This window comes from Mus pahari, chromosome 7, assembly GCF_900095145.1.
Source record: "Mus pahari chromosome 7, PAHARI_EIJ_v1.1, whole genome shotgun sequence".
Classification (NCBI taxonomy): domain Eukaryota; kingdom Metazoa; phylum Chordata; class Mammalia; order Rodentia; family Muridae; genus Mus; species Mus pahari.
This window is the reverse complement of record NC_034596.1, coordinates 30157630-30174183: the sequence shown is the minus strand read 5'-3', so window position 1 is coordinate 30174183 and position 16554 is coordinate 30157630. Positions and strand designations below refer to the sequence as shown.

Genomic DNA, 16554 nt, shown 5'->3' with positions numbered 1-16554 from the left:
ATTTTCTTGCTGGCCTTGCAATACCATCCAGAAGCCAGTGGTGGCACACGCCTTTAATCCTAGCACTCAGAAGGCAGAGATAGTCAGATCTCTGAGGTCAATGCTTGTCCAGTCCAGGGAGTGAGTTCCAGTACAGCTAGGGATATGAAGAGAAACCCTGTCTCAAAAAACCAAATTAATTAAAATGTCACTTGACTACTTTAGGCTAATGGCTTATAAAAAGAAAATAGCATTGTGTGCAAGAAGCTGTGAGAGACCACTCCATCTGTGTGTTGTTTCTGTCCTCCCCCATAAACACACAAAGAAAAGAAGATAGAATTAAAAAAATCTTGTTGTGGAAACTTCAGTGTGTCACATAGTACACCCTTTTGTTCACACATCTTTACCTGCAAGTGTTCATTTCAATGAGTGATCTGGTTTGAGCCTCTGGATTCTGCTACACTGTCTCTACTGGATCCTCACATGCACTCCTCTTGGATATCTTCCTGTTACCCTGTGTCATGGAAATCCTGCAGCTTTGGGTCTGCAGGACTCTTCCTTCACACACCCCAGCAGGTCATAGATGGGGTGGATATTGGGGTGAGCCAACCCAAAGCCCTTGGATTTGGACATCAGCCAGCCAGCTCTCCTGCACCTGCACCAGCAGGGTCAGCTCTCCAGCACTGCCTCAGCTAGCTTTCCCAAAGCTGCAGATGGCCAGGAGCAGGGCCAGCTCTCCAGCTCTGTATTCTAATGCTTGCCTTCTAAAAGAGGATGCAAAGGAGTGAAGCCCAGCTTGTTTTAACTGACAGACTTGTATAGCGAAAAGGAAATGTCCCGTTTAAATGTTGCTTCCACCACCATTCCTGTAGATCTAAAAGGAATTATTTGACAATGGCTGTTTGTGTTAGAGTCAGAGTTCCCGATGATTAATCTAGTTACGCATTATTCTGAACTTCATTTGTTTTTCCCCTCAGAGTGTTGAGACGTCTCGTTACGCTTATTACTCAGCTGGCAAAAGAAATATCAAACAAAGGAGTGCTTAAAATCCAAGCAGAAAATACCAATAAGACTGCCAAGAAATTCATGGAAGAGAATGAAAAACTAAAATTGGTATTTAATTTTCTTTATAAAAAAATGTGCCAATGCTGTTAATGTTCACAAGGAGAAATGTACTCTTTTTAGCTTCAAAAGTAGCATTTTCATAATTTATCAGGAGAAAGTGACAGAGACAATAGCCTAAGGAGTGATTACTGTTGTTGTTATTGTTTGTTGTGTTTTAGAACCCCCCCTCTCCCCCCCTCCCCCCGTAAATGAGGCTGGCCTTGAACTCAGAGATCTTCCTACCCATCTGCCTCCTGAGTGCTATGTTAAAAATGTGCACTATTCTTTAGGGTTGCTTGCTTCCACACTTTCCCAAATTAAATACCAGTGGTCCTGTTTCTATAAATCATGGGAGTGTGCATAAGCTTTTTTTTATTTAATTTTTTTTTTTTTTTTACTAATTAACTTCACATCCCACTCACTGTCCCACTCAGGGTCACCCCCTCCCACAGTCCATCCCCTCTCTTTTTCTCCTCTGAGTGGGTGGGGGCCGCCGTGGGTATCCCCCCCACCCACCCACCCTGGCTCTTCAAGTCTAGCCAAGAGGCTAGGCGCTTCTCCCACTGAGGCCAGACACAGCAGCCCAGCTAGAAGAACATATCCCCAGTACAGGCAGCTTTTGGGATAGCCCCTGTTCCAGTTGTTCAGGACCTACATGAAGACGACACTGCACATCTGTTACAAATGTATAGAGAGGTCTAGGCCCGTGCGTGGTTTTTGGTTGGTAGTTCATACTGAGAGCCCCAAGAGTCCAGGTTAGTTGACTCTGTTGATCTTTCTGTGGAGTTCCTTTCTGCTTCAGGGCCTGCAGTCCTTCCTTCTATTCTTCCATAAGAGTCCCCAAGCTCCATCCACTATTTGGCTGTGGGTATCTATCTGAGTCAGCTGCTGGGTAGAGCCTCTCAGAGGACAATAGGAGCACGTATATTTTAATAGGGTTTTTTGGTAATTGAATTTCTTCTTAAACAATTTCATACATGTATATAGTCCATTCTGTTTACTCTTACCCCTGCCCCCTTGTCCCTTCCCACCCATCCCAACTCTCTGTCCCTCCCTTTGTCCCCTTTCCACCTTCATCCACTGTTGGTTTGTGCTGCACTGAGTTTAACTGAGGCCTTCTGTGACCATGCGTTTGGAACCTTCCATTGTAGCTTAGTGGGGTTCCCCACTTGGTGCACAACTGATGACAATTACTTCCCTCTTCCAGGATCTCTCAGTAGTCAGTAGTTCTGCAGGGAGAGGTAGGCCCTATGGCTGTCTATGGCTGTCTCTTAACAGGGGCCAATCTTGTGCAGGCCCAGTGCAAGTAACCATAGCCAGTGTGAGTTGAAGATTACAGTGGCCATGTCATACCCAGAATATGGCATCTTATAGCCATTCTTGGTTTACAAATTTGAAGTTCTTTATTACCATTAATTTTATTTCATAACCTAAATTAAATCTTTATAATTTTCTATGTCCATTTCTCTTTCAATTAAAGTATCATTTGTTGTATGAGAAGTAGAGAGAAATTATTGAGACTACATTAATGATTTTAAAAAATAGTTTTAAAGTCTTCTTTACAATTCTTCTGTTGCTTATGTCTTCTGATATCCACGGAATGTGTGTGTGTCAAATATTGAGGTTTGCCCTATCTTCAAAAAGAGAGAAAGGAAGGAAGAAAGAAAGAGAGAGAGAGAGAAAGAAAGAGAGGGAGGGAGGGAGGAAAAAAAAGAGAAAGGAAAAAGGAAAGGAAAGGAAATGAAAGGACAAGAAAAACACAAAATTATTGTGAATTTTAAGAACTAATGATCTTATGGATTTAGTATTTCAGTTCATAATAATTCCATGAGTTTTTCATAAAAAAATAAAAAGTCTCTGGAACTGTTAACAAATGAAATACATTTTTCTGAGGAAAGTATTTTTATAATCGTGCATTGAGATTATTTCTCTATTACAAACTTAAGAAATATAATCTTCATGTTAAGTTCATGACATGTTCAAAAGTAGACACTGAAAACCCTGAACTTGGTCTTTTTTTTTAATTAGTTATTTTCTTTATTTACATTTCAAATGTTATCCCCTTTCCTAGTTTCCCCTCTGAAAGTCCCCTATCCTCTCCCCTCTCCCTCTGCTCACCAACCCACCCACTCCCATTCCTGGTCCTGCCATTCCCCTATACTGGGGCATAGAGCATTCACAGGACCAAGGGCCTCTTCTCCCATTGATGACTGACTAGGCCATCTTCTGCTACATATATAGCTAGAGCCACAAGTTCCACCATGCGTTTTCTTTGGTTGGTGGTATAGTTCCAAGGAGCTCTGGGGTTACTGGTTAGTTCATATTGATGTTCCTCCTATGGGGCTTCAGTCCCCTTCAGCTCCCTGGGTATTTCTCTGGTTCCTTCATTGGGAACCTTGTCTTAAAGCCCAGCCTTTAAAAATTAACCTGCCTGCAAGTACCACCTGCCATCAGCTGGAAGCCAGGCAACTGTCATGTGACCAATAGAGTTCAGTGAGCTAATAAATCTCATCGCTTCCTATTCAGAACTTCTATTTTACCTTTTATGGTATTTGTTAGATGGTAACAAAAAAAGGAATTCTTAGAAACAGAATTTTTAAAAATGGCTCTTTATGAACAAGTTGTAACAGCATCTTTTATGGAAACTGCGTGTTATAAACAGTTTATGTTTTACTTTGTTTTGTTCTTTTTAAAAAAAAACTATTATGGTGTATGCATGATATATGGAGAGGGTGGGCATGCCGTAGTCTATGTGTAGTTAGGAATTAACCCTCCTCTCCATCTTTACATGAGTTTCAGGGGTTGAACTTGGGTTACCAGGTTCACATAGCAAGTGCTTTTACCCACTGAACAGCTCACCAAGTTTATTCGGACTTGAAAAACCATTGATTGATCCATTGATGTCTTCTGTACTTCCTCTTAAAGTAATATTGTTCTCTAGAAATCAAGATGTAGGTATGGTCTGTATTAAAAAGCTAGTAATAAATACTTTTTGCTTTCCTTACAGCACAATCAATTTCATTTTGTACTTCAATGTTGTTTGCTTAATTTTCGACCTTTTGATCTATTCCACAGTGTAAAATCATCATCTAGTGTATGATGACTACATTCAAAAGCCTCAGCTCTGTATTCACAGGAGGGCTTTCATCTCTCTCTAGTGCTTTGAAACTAACCACTGTTGTGGTACACACACCCTTTTACTTGTTTTCCTCCTAATCTTGAACTGTAGGCGGACAATTTTTTTTTATATTTTTTATAAAATATTTGTCAGATGTGCATCATAACTAACAGAGTTAAATTAGCCCTGTCCTTGAAAGCATCACTTCAAGAGAACTTTAGAACTCTTCCTTTGGAATTATTTTCAAAGCCAGTCACTCATGGTAGGAAATTTATTACCTGCTTGCTGATTCCTGGACTGTTCACAGTTTGTCTTTTTCCCCTCTTTGATGCCATGCTGTGCTGATTCCCTGGTTGCTGTATACCTGGCACTCAGTCAGTGGTCCCAGGTCATCAGGAGAGGTACCAGCGGGCTGGACTATCAGATAAGCAACACTAAAGCTAGTACATGTGAGAAGGAAGTTTGTAAACTGCATACACCTTGTCAGTTCTCCAAGTCTAACAAATGGGGATGTAATCAGTAAAAGCCATAGGCAAGAATGTAAAAAATGTTTTTTTTTAATTTCATGTGGGCTTTGAAACATTAGTGAAACAACGATAAAATTGCTAAAATACCTCTTTATTGCATATAGGAAGAATCTTCTCCTATAGAAAACATATAAACCTGAGATTCAGAAACTTTCAATTGGGTGCTAATTTCAGCACTACAGTAATCAGCAGTATGACCTAGGGCAAGTCACCTCCTAGGTTTTGAATTTCAAGGTTCTGTGCCTATAAATAATAGTTAACTCTATGCCAATTGTGACTTTAAGTGTTTCACAGTAAGATATTAGTAACTTTTTTAATTCTGAAACAATCCCATGTGGTTGTATTGTCTGCATTTTCTAGCTGAGAAAACAGGAAGAGAAAGGGTAATTAAAAAAAAAAAAAAAAAGATAGCCTGTCTCGGAAAACAAAAAGATACACTACAGGAAGTTTGAGGCCATGCAGCCTGACTGTAACCCCCACATTTACAGCCACATGCTTTGTACCCTCAACTCCTGTGCTGTCCTATGAAAATGATGCTTTGGTGCCCAAAGCCCATTTCTCATCTAATAATTCAGTTAAAGAAATGAGATAGTTATGAAAGAACAGTTAACTTTTGTTTATTTTTTGAGGCAGATTCTCTTTAAGTAGCCCAACCTGTCCTTGAAATCACAATATTCGGCCTGAAGAGATGCTGCTCCCTGGTAAGAGCCCATGCTGCTCTTCCATCGGACCCTGAGTTCAGTTTCCAGCACCCACATTGTAGCTCACAGCCATCTACACATCTAGTTCCAGGGCATCTGATACCATTTTTGGCCTCCATGGGCACCAGTATACATGGTACACAGACATATGCAGACAAAGAGTCATATACATAAAAATAAATACATCCAAGACAGAGAGAGAGAGAGAGAGAGAGAGAGAGAGAGAGAGAGAGAGAGAAGAGAGAGAGAGAGAGAGAGAGAGAGAGAGAGAGAGAGAGAGAGAGAGAGAGAGATCACAATCCTCCTGCTTCTCACTCTGAGGTGTGCATTCAGTCCTTGCCATCCGTTAATTTTAACTAAACTGCTTCAGAATGGCAGCAAGAAGCTATATATACTCTCACCTGCCTCCTGGTGGGGCCAAGGCGGGTGGGATGGTAAAGACTTGTGCCCTTGTAGCTGGAGCTGTTGAGTTGCAGACTCCAGACCTCGTGGTCTTTCTCCAGCATGAATTAAGGATGATAAATTGGAACAGTTTTACAGGTGCAGTAATGAATGCTTATTTACAAGCCTGCCGAAAATCCAGCTTTTCCAAGTTGGCAGCATAATTCAAGCAGTCAGTGTAAACATTCCTGCAGCTCAGTGGTTCCTTCCCAATTTTGGTAATCATCCCCACTGTGGTAAGCATCCAAAGTAAGCTGTATGTTTTTAAATCTATTCTGACTTTACAAATGTAATCCTTCTTTTCTAGGCTAAAATTATTTTGAACTTAAAGTAAGCAACAAATTAAAGTTAGACTTCGAGAAGTTCTCACTCTGCTTTTCTAGGGGCGACTTGTTTGATTCTAAAAGGTCTGATGGTCTTTGTGTTTCCTACTGTGCTTCAGTCCTCCAATCTCCTCAAAGCTGCGTGAGAGTGTGTTGATTGGAGCTTTAATTCCTCCTCTGCTGCCCACTCCTACCCTACTCCCACATGGGGGGGGGCCATGTTGTTCTTGGTTTAGCCTCTCTGTACCCGTTCTTCCTGTCCGTTAGATGAAAGCTACCAGACAAAGGCTACAAACCAGCTTTCTCTTCATTTCATCTTTCATGCTAAAATGTTTGCATCCACTCATTGCTCACTAGATTCTGTGAGTTTTGTCTGATAAATTACCCACTAATGATAGAAAATGAACCCCTCTGGTATAGACAACTTTAAATCATCATATTTTCCTTACCATGGAAGCTATCAGAACCAAGCTGCTGCACGCGTGAATACATACATTGATTTTCTATTGATGTTGTGTGTGTGTAGAGGAGAGAGGTACTAGTCCATGTGCATGTGTGTGCACATGAGCATAGAGGTCAACCTCAGGTTCATTCTTTAGGTACTGTTCACTTTGTGGGGTTTTTGTGGTTTTGTTTTTGTTTTGTTTTGTTTTCGAGACAAGGTTTCTCTGTGTAGCCCTGGCTGTCCTGGGACTCACTTTGTAGACCAGGCTGGCCTCGAACTCAGAAATCCACCTGCCTCTGCCTCCCCAGTGCTGGAATTAAAGGCGTAGCCACCACGCCCGGCTTCACTTTGTTATTTAAGACAAGATCTCTGGTCTAGAGCTCCTAGAATAAGCTAGGCTGATTGGCCAATTAGTGTCCAGCTTCCTCCTGTCTCAATGTAGGCAGGTTTAACCAAACCTGTTTCCCTATGTGGGTTTTAGGGATTGAACTCAGTGTAATAACACTTTACTGACTGAGTATTTCCTAGCTCTCATATATCTAAAATATAATCCATCTTTCTTTGTAACTTAGATATTCTATGTTTCTTTTCATCTGTTTTTAATTTATAGTAACAATAATGATTTCTATCTAGGCATGCAAGTTAGGAATTTCTTCATATTTTTTATTGGTTATATTATTTATTTACATTTTAAATGTTATCCCCTTTCTCAGTTTCCCCTCCACAAAGCCCCTCTCTTCCCCCCCAGACTCTCTGCCTCTATAAGGGTGCTTCCCCACCTGCCCACCCACTCCCGCCTCAGCACCTCAGAGACATCATCTACATACAATAAGAGCAAATCTTCTGGGGTTTTTTGTTTGTTTGCTTTGCTTTGTTTTGTTTTGTGTTGAGACAGGGTTTCTCTGCTCCTGGAACTCCCTCTGGAGAGCAGACTTGCCTCAAACTCACAGAGATCCTACTGCCTCTGTGCCCAAGTACTGGGATTAGAGGCATGTGCCACACCACCCAGCTGTAATACATCGTTTATAAGAATATTTTTATGTCTGTGTGTGTCCTTGTGAATGTGTGTGGGTATATGAATGCACGTGTAGTTGCCCACAGAGCTCAGAGGCACTGGATTCCCCTGGAGCAAGCTTTATAGGGAGTTGTAAATTGCCCCACTAGGATGCTGGGAATCACACTCAGGTCCTCTGTAAAAGTGTATGTCCTTTAACAGCTGTGCTCTCCCCTGTCAAAACATTTTGTGTGTTTGCTAGCTATCAAGTTTCTTTTAGAAAAGTACTTTATAAAAGATATTAAATACTTAAAATGACAACTTAATAAAGACAAATAATTTAAATTTATTCAAAAAATCCAACTGTTGCAATGTAAGCTTATTTTTTCTTGTAACTCTTTTATGATAGGTGCTAAAAAATAATGACAATGCTGAAGAACACATTTTGGAAGCTGAAAATAAAAAACTGATGGAAAACCTGAAAACCGAGCTGAAGAAGACTTCCGATGGTAATTTTCATGCATGCATAAGGGGAAGGACTGTCAGATATTTTATGCTGTCACATACGCCTCGGTGGTTTACTTTAAACAAAACTAAATGCCCTCTGGCCAAGCACTGAGGATGACTTATTTATAGATTTCTATTCAATATGAGATTGAAACTTTGTGCCAAGAGAAACATGTTCTGTTATGCAGAAAAACATGTAGGTGTTTCAGATCTGTGTTGTAAATACAAATGTTCTTGCCTCAGCAAAAGAGCTGTGGGCTTGAAAACTTTCCTATAAACATAGTTTTGTAAAATTAGTCACATTTTTTTCTGTCATCATGTATTATTTCTTTGATGGAAGTAATCACAAGGCGAGAGCCTTGATAGTATAGTACTACATTACTTATCTTAAGTCTTAATATTTCCAACATATAAACTTAAATTTAAAAAAAAAATGAGAAAGACAGAAAGTAAGCATCAGTCTGGTATATCAGTTGAGAAACTGCACTGTAGGTTCAGATTGGGGCATCCTACGTCTAAGTCCACAAAGACAACTGTTACTGTGGTGAAAAGGTTCCAATAGTTCTCAGAGTAGCAATACTCATAGTATAGTAAAGCTGATACTCCAAATCCTTTGTCGTTCTAACAACCTATTGAGTGTGTATAGCTTGACACCCCTCCCCAGCCCCCACTGCAGGCAATGTGTCTGCATGTGGAGGCAGATAATGCTAGACATTGGCCAGACATGAGGAAACCTGTCAGGCTTTCATGGTTAAGTCTGTTGGCTAAGATGATGATGAATGATGCAAAGGCCTTCTCCAGTTTCAAATCTCTTCCACTACTTTAGGTTGAAGGTAAATAGGATTCGGTGACTACATCAAGACCTACTTGAGATCATTACAAGTTTAGGTGTCCTTTAACTTGTTCTCAGCACAAAAGAAGTTCTCTGAAATATTACTTGCTATTGTTAAAGATCTATTTATATTATTTGGACAGGATTAATTTCATGGAGGCATGTTTGAATTTTAAATTGAAATTCCAAAGATAAAAGCTAATTCAATATACAAAAATCCAGATGAGGATATTTCATGCGCTGCAAAATTCTTTAGTTACTTCACTATATTTTTTTAATTTTTATATGTGTGGGTCTTTTCCCTTTATATATGTCTGTGCACTGTGCCTGGTGCCCTCGGAGGCCAGAAGAGAGCATCAAATACCCTTGAAATGGAATCATAGACAGCTGTAAGCTTCCATGTGGGTGCTGTGAACTGAATCCAGATTTTCTGAAAGAGGACCTGGTGCTCTTAACCACTGAGACAGCTCATCAACCCCTAAAATTAATTTAAATTTAAACAATAAAATAAAAGCAGCAGACAAAGATAGCTTAGACTTGGTTGATTAAAAATCCAAATACCCTTCTAAACAAGATTGTTTTGGTATAGCTGCAATCTCAAAAGTCTTGTTTTAATTTAATACTATTATATTTACTATAATTCAAAGATTTAGATATAGTTAAGAAAGTTTAACATTTATATAAAAATTAATTTAGTAGTCCCTATCCTCTGCAATGATGATTTTTTTTTTAACTCATAAAATGTTCCTATTAATCCTTCTAGAGAATCTAAGGAAGTATTTCAAAAGTACACTTAATTAGTAAAAATAATGTTACAAAATCTTTTTATATCTGACAGGGATCTCTTATTTTGTGAGTAGGTAGTATAACGTTAAAAACAAAAACAAAACAAAGCCGGGGGTTTAGCTCAGTTCATACAATGTTTGCCTAGCACACACAAAACTCTGTATTCATTCCCTAACACTTCATAAACCAGGCATGATGGTTCATGACATTGATGTGAAAGGGATCTTACTGGGTTTCAGACCAGCCTTGCCAGCATAAAACTGTCATAATAATAATTATTATTACAAGTTACTATTATGATTATTATTTCAGTCAATAAAGTGCTTGTCAAGCAAGGAGGCTCTGAAGCTGGGCATAGTGACACACACCTTTAATCCCAGCACTAGGGAGGTAGGGTCAGGCGGATCTCTGTGAGTTTGAGTACTGCCTGGTTTGTATAGTGAGTTCCAGGATAGATAGAGCTACATAGTGAGATCCGTCTTGAAGACAAGCAAACAGAAGAAGGCCTGAGTTCAAGCTCTAGCTGCCATGTTAAAGCCAGCATGGTGACAATCAACTGTAGTTAGTGCTCTGGGGAAGCAAAAACAGAAGGATCTTTGGGGCTTGCTGGCCTAAGCTCGTCTTTATGTGATCAGTGAGCAACCAGGTTCAGTGCACCCAGTGTTGACCTCTGGCTTCCATATGCACACAGCATAAAGAAATGTAAAAAGACAAGAAGCTCTAGCAAGATAGCTCAGCAGGAAAAGTATTTGCTGCTACCACTCAATATCTGAGATGGAACCTCAAGACCCACGAGATAACAAGCAGGAGCCAGCTCCCTCAGCTTGTCCTCTTACCTCCCACATCTGTGCTGGCACGCATTGTCACACTCTCTCACACAGCAAACACTAAAAACGAATGAATGAATGAATGAATGAGTAAATACTAATGTTTTCCAAATATGATAATAGGTGATATTTTTATCCCTCTCCAAGCAATTTAGTTTCCTCTCTTTTTAGAATTCAAAATTTATATTTTACACTTTACAAAAATGAGGCTTGAGGAAGGCCTAAGTGTTGAGGACATTCTCAATCAGGTCAAAAGCCACAAGAGGGATATTTAGAATGCAAAATAAAATTTAAAAAACAACTTGTAATTCTGAGATACTTTAAACTTTAGCTTCTTAATCCTGACGCAAAACCAAACTCAATATTGCTTCAGTATTTATTTAACAGAAAACTTGGGTGTTTGGAGAAAATGAACTCTTTAATAATATTGGCATTGTGTTTATAATCTGATAAGAAGATATACTGGTCCTGTGTTTGAAATGTAGACTCTCTGACTACTTTCAATGGGAGTCAGTGTTGAAATCAAAGCAGACTTTACCTGTTTGAGTGTGTCCTGTTTGGTTTCTGCGAGATGTCTAATATTTTCTGAACACATTGCATTAACATGGAGTACTTTTTTAGGTAACGTTCTTAGTGACCTTGAGAAGCTCAAAAGCTCTGTTTCCAGAGATGTTTCTTTAGCTGGTTTCTGGACTTATACCAAACAAATTCATACAGACAAAACTAAGAAACTGTATCAGCTGATAAAGTTTTATGATTTTAACAGTACAGTGCTCGACACACAGCTGCATCAGATACTCACTTAAATATTTCTAAAATTGGAGATTTTTTCAGTCCCTTTTTCTTTTTTTTTAATTTTTTTAGATATATTCTTTATTTACATTTCAATTGTTATCCTCTTTCCTAGTTTCCCCTCTGAAAACCCCCTCTCCCTTCCCCCCTCCCCCTGCTCTCCAACCCACCCACTCCCATTCTTGGTCCTGGCATTCCCCTATACTGGGGCATAGAACCTTCACAGGACCAAAGGCCTCTGCTCCCAATGATGACTGACTAGGCCATCCTCTGCTACATATATAGCTAGAGCCACAAGTTCCACCATTTGTTTTCTTTGATTGGTGGTAGAGTTCCAAGGAGCTCTGGGGGTACTGGTTAGTTCATTAAAATTGGGGATATTAAGATGACATTGCTTAAGAACTTTTCGGAATGATCTTTTAGTCATTCTCATATGTTATAGGCTGTTTCCCAAAGGAATTTTCTCTTGTGCTTCTATGATCCATCTTAAGTATTTTCTTCAAAGTTTATTAGATAAAGTACTAAGTATAAAGGTTTATTTAAGCTAATTTTAGCACCAAAACAGAAAAGTAGTATTCTTTACTTTAATATTACACTCTACCAGGGGCTGGAAAAATGACTTAGCAGTTAAGAGCACTTGTTTCTGGACTAGACAGATGGCTTAGTGGTTAAGAGCATTCGTTGCTCTTCCAGAGAACCAGCGTTTGATTGCCAGCACCCACATGGTGGTTCACAATTGTGTGCAATTCAGTTCCAAGGGATCCAGTGCTCTTTTCTAACCAACTTGGGCTTCTGCTTGCATATAGCATATATACATAAACTCATGCACACACATAAATATTTTTAAAAGGCCATTCTACTAGTAAATTTCCAATTTTAAATACCTGGCTCAGATTTTGACCAGTTAGTAAGCTATTTCTGTGTTTCAGTACATTAATATTATCTCCGAGATCAGAAGAGAGGACACGTATCCCAGGGCACCTAATTTATACTCAAGACTACCTAGTCAGGTGCAAGGATCTAGTCTTTCACTTTAATAATCCATTTAACAATAAGTCTGATATCCCAGTGTGTTGAGTAATTGGGGAAGGGCTTTGTTATGAAAAATGAGATCCTAAGATGTAAAGAATTTATAAAGCACATAATAGAAATAAACCCATGTTGTAGAAAACCTACTGTTCAAAAGATGAACTTAAAGACCCTTCAGAATAATTAGTGGTAGTTGTTCCTACAACTAAATCTTCCTCAGTGTTTCTTCTTATAGCTAGAGGAAATATCTAGAACCCAAATATTGAATGCATTTAGGCTATGGTAAAACTACCTGGGACCTAACTAGAAATGACAGTACCTGTTCCTCATGCCTTTATTAAGAACAGGATTGTCCCAGGCATGGTACACACCTTGATCTCAGCACCAGAGAGGCAGAGGCAGGAGGATCTCTGTGAGTTCGTGACTAGCCTGGTCTACAAAGCTAGTTTCAGACCAGCCAAGGCTGCTTGTTATACAGAGAAATCCTGTCTCAAAAAACAAAACAAAAATACCGGATTACACTTGTAACTTGCTTTACTTAAAAAAAAAAATCATTAGGGCTACAACCTTAGAGCAAAGGTTATCTAGTGATTCATGTCTCCTTAAAAAGGAACCTGGGAGAAAGCATGGATACCTGTAATACTAGCATTACAGGGGTGGAAACAGTAGGATCAGAAGTTCAAAGCTATGCTTCACTACAACAATCACATTCAGCCTGGGCTACTGGAGACTGTCTCAGAGACAAACAAGAATTGAGGCACAGTCCCTGATCCTTTTCCTACCCCTTTCCCTTTCCTTTTTTTTATTATTTATTATTTATTTATTTTTTTATTTTTTGAGACAGGGTTTCTCTGTGTAGCCCTGGCTGTCCTGGAACTCACTTTGTAGACCAGGCTGGCCTCAAACTCAGAAATCCGCCTGCCTCTGCCTCCCGAGTGATTAAAGGCATGCACCACCACACCCAGCTTTTTTTTTTTTTTTTTAAATCACCAAAATTTTCTATTAGCAATTAGATTATAGTACCAGGCAGTGGTGGTGCATGTCTTTAATACTAGCACTTGGGAGGCAGAGGCAGGCAAATTTCTGAGTTCAAGGCCAGCCTGGTCTACAGAGTGAGTTCAGGACAGCCAGGGCTATACAGAGAAACCCTGTCTCAAAAAACAAAACAAACAAACACAAAAAAAAACCAAAATGATAGAACTAGTACATTTATTATTAACAAACAAAAATTAATCACCAAATTTTAAGAATTCTTCAAAACATTCTTTGTAAATCATTTAATATGAAGAATAATTAACACTTTCCTTAAAAAATATACCTGTTGCCAGGCATGTTGGCGCTCACCAGCACTTTAGTGGCTAAGAGCAAAAGAATTATGAGTTAGAGGCATCCAGGTTATATAGCATAACCCTGATTCAAAAAGAAAAATATATACCTCTTAAGGGAAAAGCAAATGTTTAATGACTTTTCTAAATAAAGCGTGTATAAATAGAACAGAGACTAAGTATAAAGAACTATTTATTATGTGTACCTAAGTGCTGGCAGCATGTCATAGAGACTTTAGTTTGGGGCCAGGGAACAGTAGATTTGTGTGCCCTTTTGAAAATACTGTTGGTTCAATATCCTCCTAGGTGAATGCTTCTCTATTAATTTGCCATACCTTGAAGAAAAAAAAAAAAACTAAAATTCCTTTTCATAGACTGCCTTTATAACCTCAAAAGGTACTTGTTTTAATTTCTTCTTCTTCTTTTTTAACCAGTAGTAAGTATATTAATGTAGTAATCAGAGACTGAAACTGCCAATTGCTTTTCAATAGAAACTGAAAATCAAAACCAAATGCAGACTCAGAGGCCACTTCTACTCTGGATAGCCAGACGTCTATATTCCTGCCTGAGTCTTACGGATAATATAAGCTTTATATGCAAACTTAAATTATAGGATTTACCGTTCCTGCAGATAAACTATGTATCTTTCTAAAATTAAATTCTCAAAGTCTAATCTCTGGATACTTCTGGTAGTAAAATTATTGTGGACATGAATTAAACTATTCTTTCTTTTCTTTTTCTTCTTATGGTAGTTTTGTGGTGTTTTGTTTTGTTTTGTTTTTGAGGCAGGATCTCATGTAACTAAAGCTGCTCTGTAATTCCTGATCCCCCTGCTTTAACCTTGCAAGTTTAGTTATCTAACCAACCCACTTGGTATTAGCTTTTTAAAGTGATTAAAACCTATGACCAATCCTTTTAGTTAGGCAAGTAATGCATTTATTAACTCATCTCTATATTATCTCGTATATGGATGGTTGGTGTTATTATCAGACTATGCAATGAGTCTTGCTTCCTATAACATTTTTTTCTTAGAGCCTGGCCATGGTGGCATGGGCCTCTAATTCCAGCAGTAGAGACAGGGGTGTCTCTGTGAGTTCAAGGACAATCTGGTCTTTAAAAGGGATTACTTTATTAGGACAAATATATTATGGAGATATGTTATTGTTTGTTTCCTTTTTTTTACATTCCCATTCAATTATATTTTCCTTTTCTGTGAGCTCTTTATTGTACCCAAATAGCATATAAATCACCTATACCAAGGAAAAGCTTTTGTAATTATTACAGAGGGCATTAGCAAGAGAAAGCAGACTATTTAATAAAGATCATATAGTCCAGATAGGTGTAGCAAATATATGTACTTAAAACAATAGTTTTACTTCCTCCTCTAAATGATACATGAGGAAGTCTACCCAAAAAAGCGTTAATAGACACAGCCAATTGCATTCTGAATAGAGAAATGTTCTAAGGTCAATGAACACAGTTCTCTAAATGTGGATCAACTTAAACTGGCAGAAAATGGATCAATGACATTACTCTGTTGAGTGGAGCAAAGCGTATGATTGACAGTTTGTTGATGTATCGTCCTAGGAAGCAGTGAATTGTGGAGATAAAATGTTGGGTCCCCTCTAAAAAAAGGAGAGAATGTCTTTTTTTTTTTTTTTTTTTTTTAATATTTTTTTTTCTTTTCGAGACAGGGTTTCTTTGTATAGCCCTGGCTGTCCTGGAACTCACTCTGTAGACCAGGCTGGCTTCAAACTCAGATATCCACCTGCCTCTGCCTCCCAAGTGGCAGGATTAAAGGCATGCACCACCACTGCCCTGCTTAAAAGAATGTCTTAATATCTTGATGTTCTTTTGTTGTACTTCTTCCTAACTAGGTATACATGTTTATTAAAGACCTTTATGGTAAATGTTTTTATAATGAATATAGCACCTTATAGGAACTTATTTTAATTGCAGAAGGAGTTACAGAAAAATTAAACTGGACAACTTGTCTAAAAATACTTGAGCTGGAGAGATGGCTCATTGGTTAAGAGCACTGATTGCTCTTCCAGAGGCCCAGAACCACATGGCAATTCACAACAGCTTGTAGCCCCACTTGCACAGGCTCCAGCACCCTCACACAGACACATATGCCATACATGCAGGCAGAACACCGATACACATAAGATGAAAATAAATAAATCATCTTAAAAATTAAAAATGATGTTTAGGAAAAAATACAACGAATGATTAAATCATAATAATTACTTTTGGGGTGTACATGGATGTCTGTTTTTAAATTAACTTATTTTCTATAATTTACTTATATACAATGAAAAGTTAACAGTTTTGTGGGTATGTTTATTTATTTATTTTTTTTTTCAAAGACCCTGGTAAGATAACCAGTTTTGGCTTGGAATATTTGATCAATTGACTCAATATCTAACTTCACCTAGAAAGTAGATTTTCACTATTAGAAAGTTGTTTAACCTTGGAAATCTGTGGGGAATCACAGGGTAATCTTGGTCAAGTTGGTAAATCTTTCTAGAAAACAGTTTTCTCAGGCTGGAGAGAAGGCTCCAGTGGGAAAGAGTTCAATTCCAAGCAACCACATGGTAGCTCACAACCATCTATAATGGGGTCCGATGCCCTCTGCTGTTGTGCCTGAAGACAGCTATGAAACACCTGAAAAAACGTTCAACATCCTTAGCCATCAGGGAAATGCAAACCAAAACAACCCTGAGGTTCCATCTCACACCAGTCAGAATGGCTAAGATTAAAAATTCAGGTGACAGCAGATGCTGGCGAGGTTGTGGAGAAAGAGGAACACTCCTCCATTGCT

The 16554-nt window shown here is 38.7% G+C and overlaps 1 protein-coding gene across 2 annotated transcripts in view; it reads left to right on the top strand.

The window, feature by feature from the left end:
* Bcap29 (B cell receptor associated protein 29) overlaps positions 1-16554 on the top strand; it is a 42722-nt gene that overhangs the window by 12945 nt on the left and 13223 nt on the right. For both annotated transcript variants that reach the window (XM_029540897.1, XM_021202322.2), the window contains exons 5-6: positions 957-1092; positions 8042-8141. In XM_029540897.1, coding sequence (XP_029396757.1) covers positions 957-1092; positions 8042-8141 — 236 coding nt within the window. The remainder of the gene's footprint in view (positions 1-956; positions 1093-8041; positions 8142-16554) is intronic.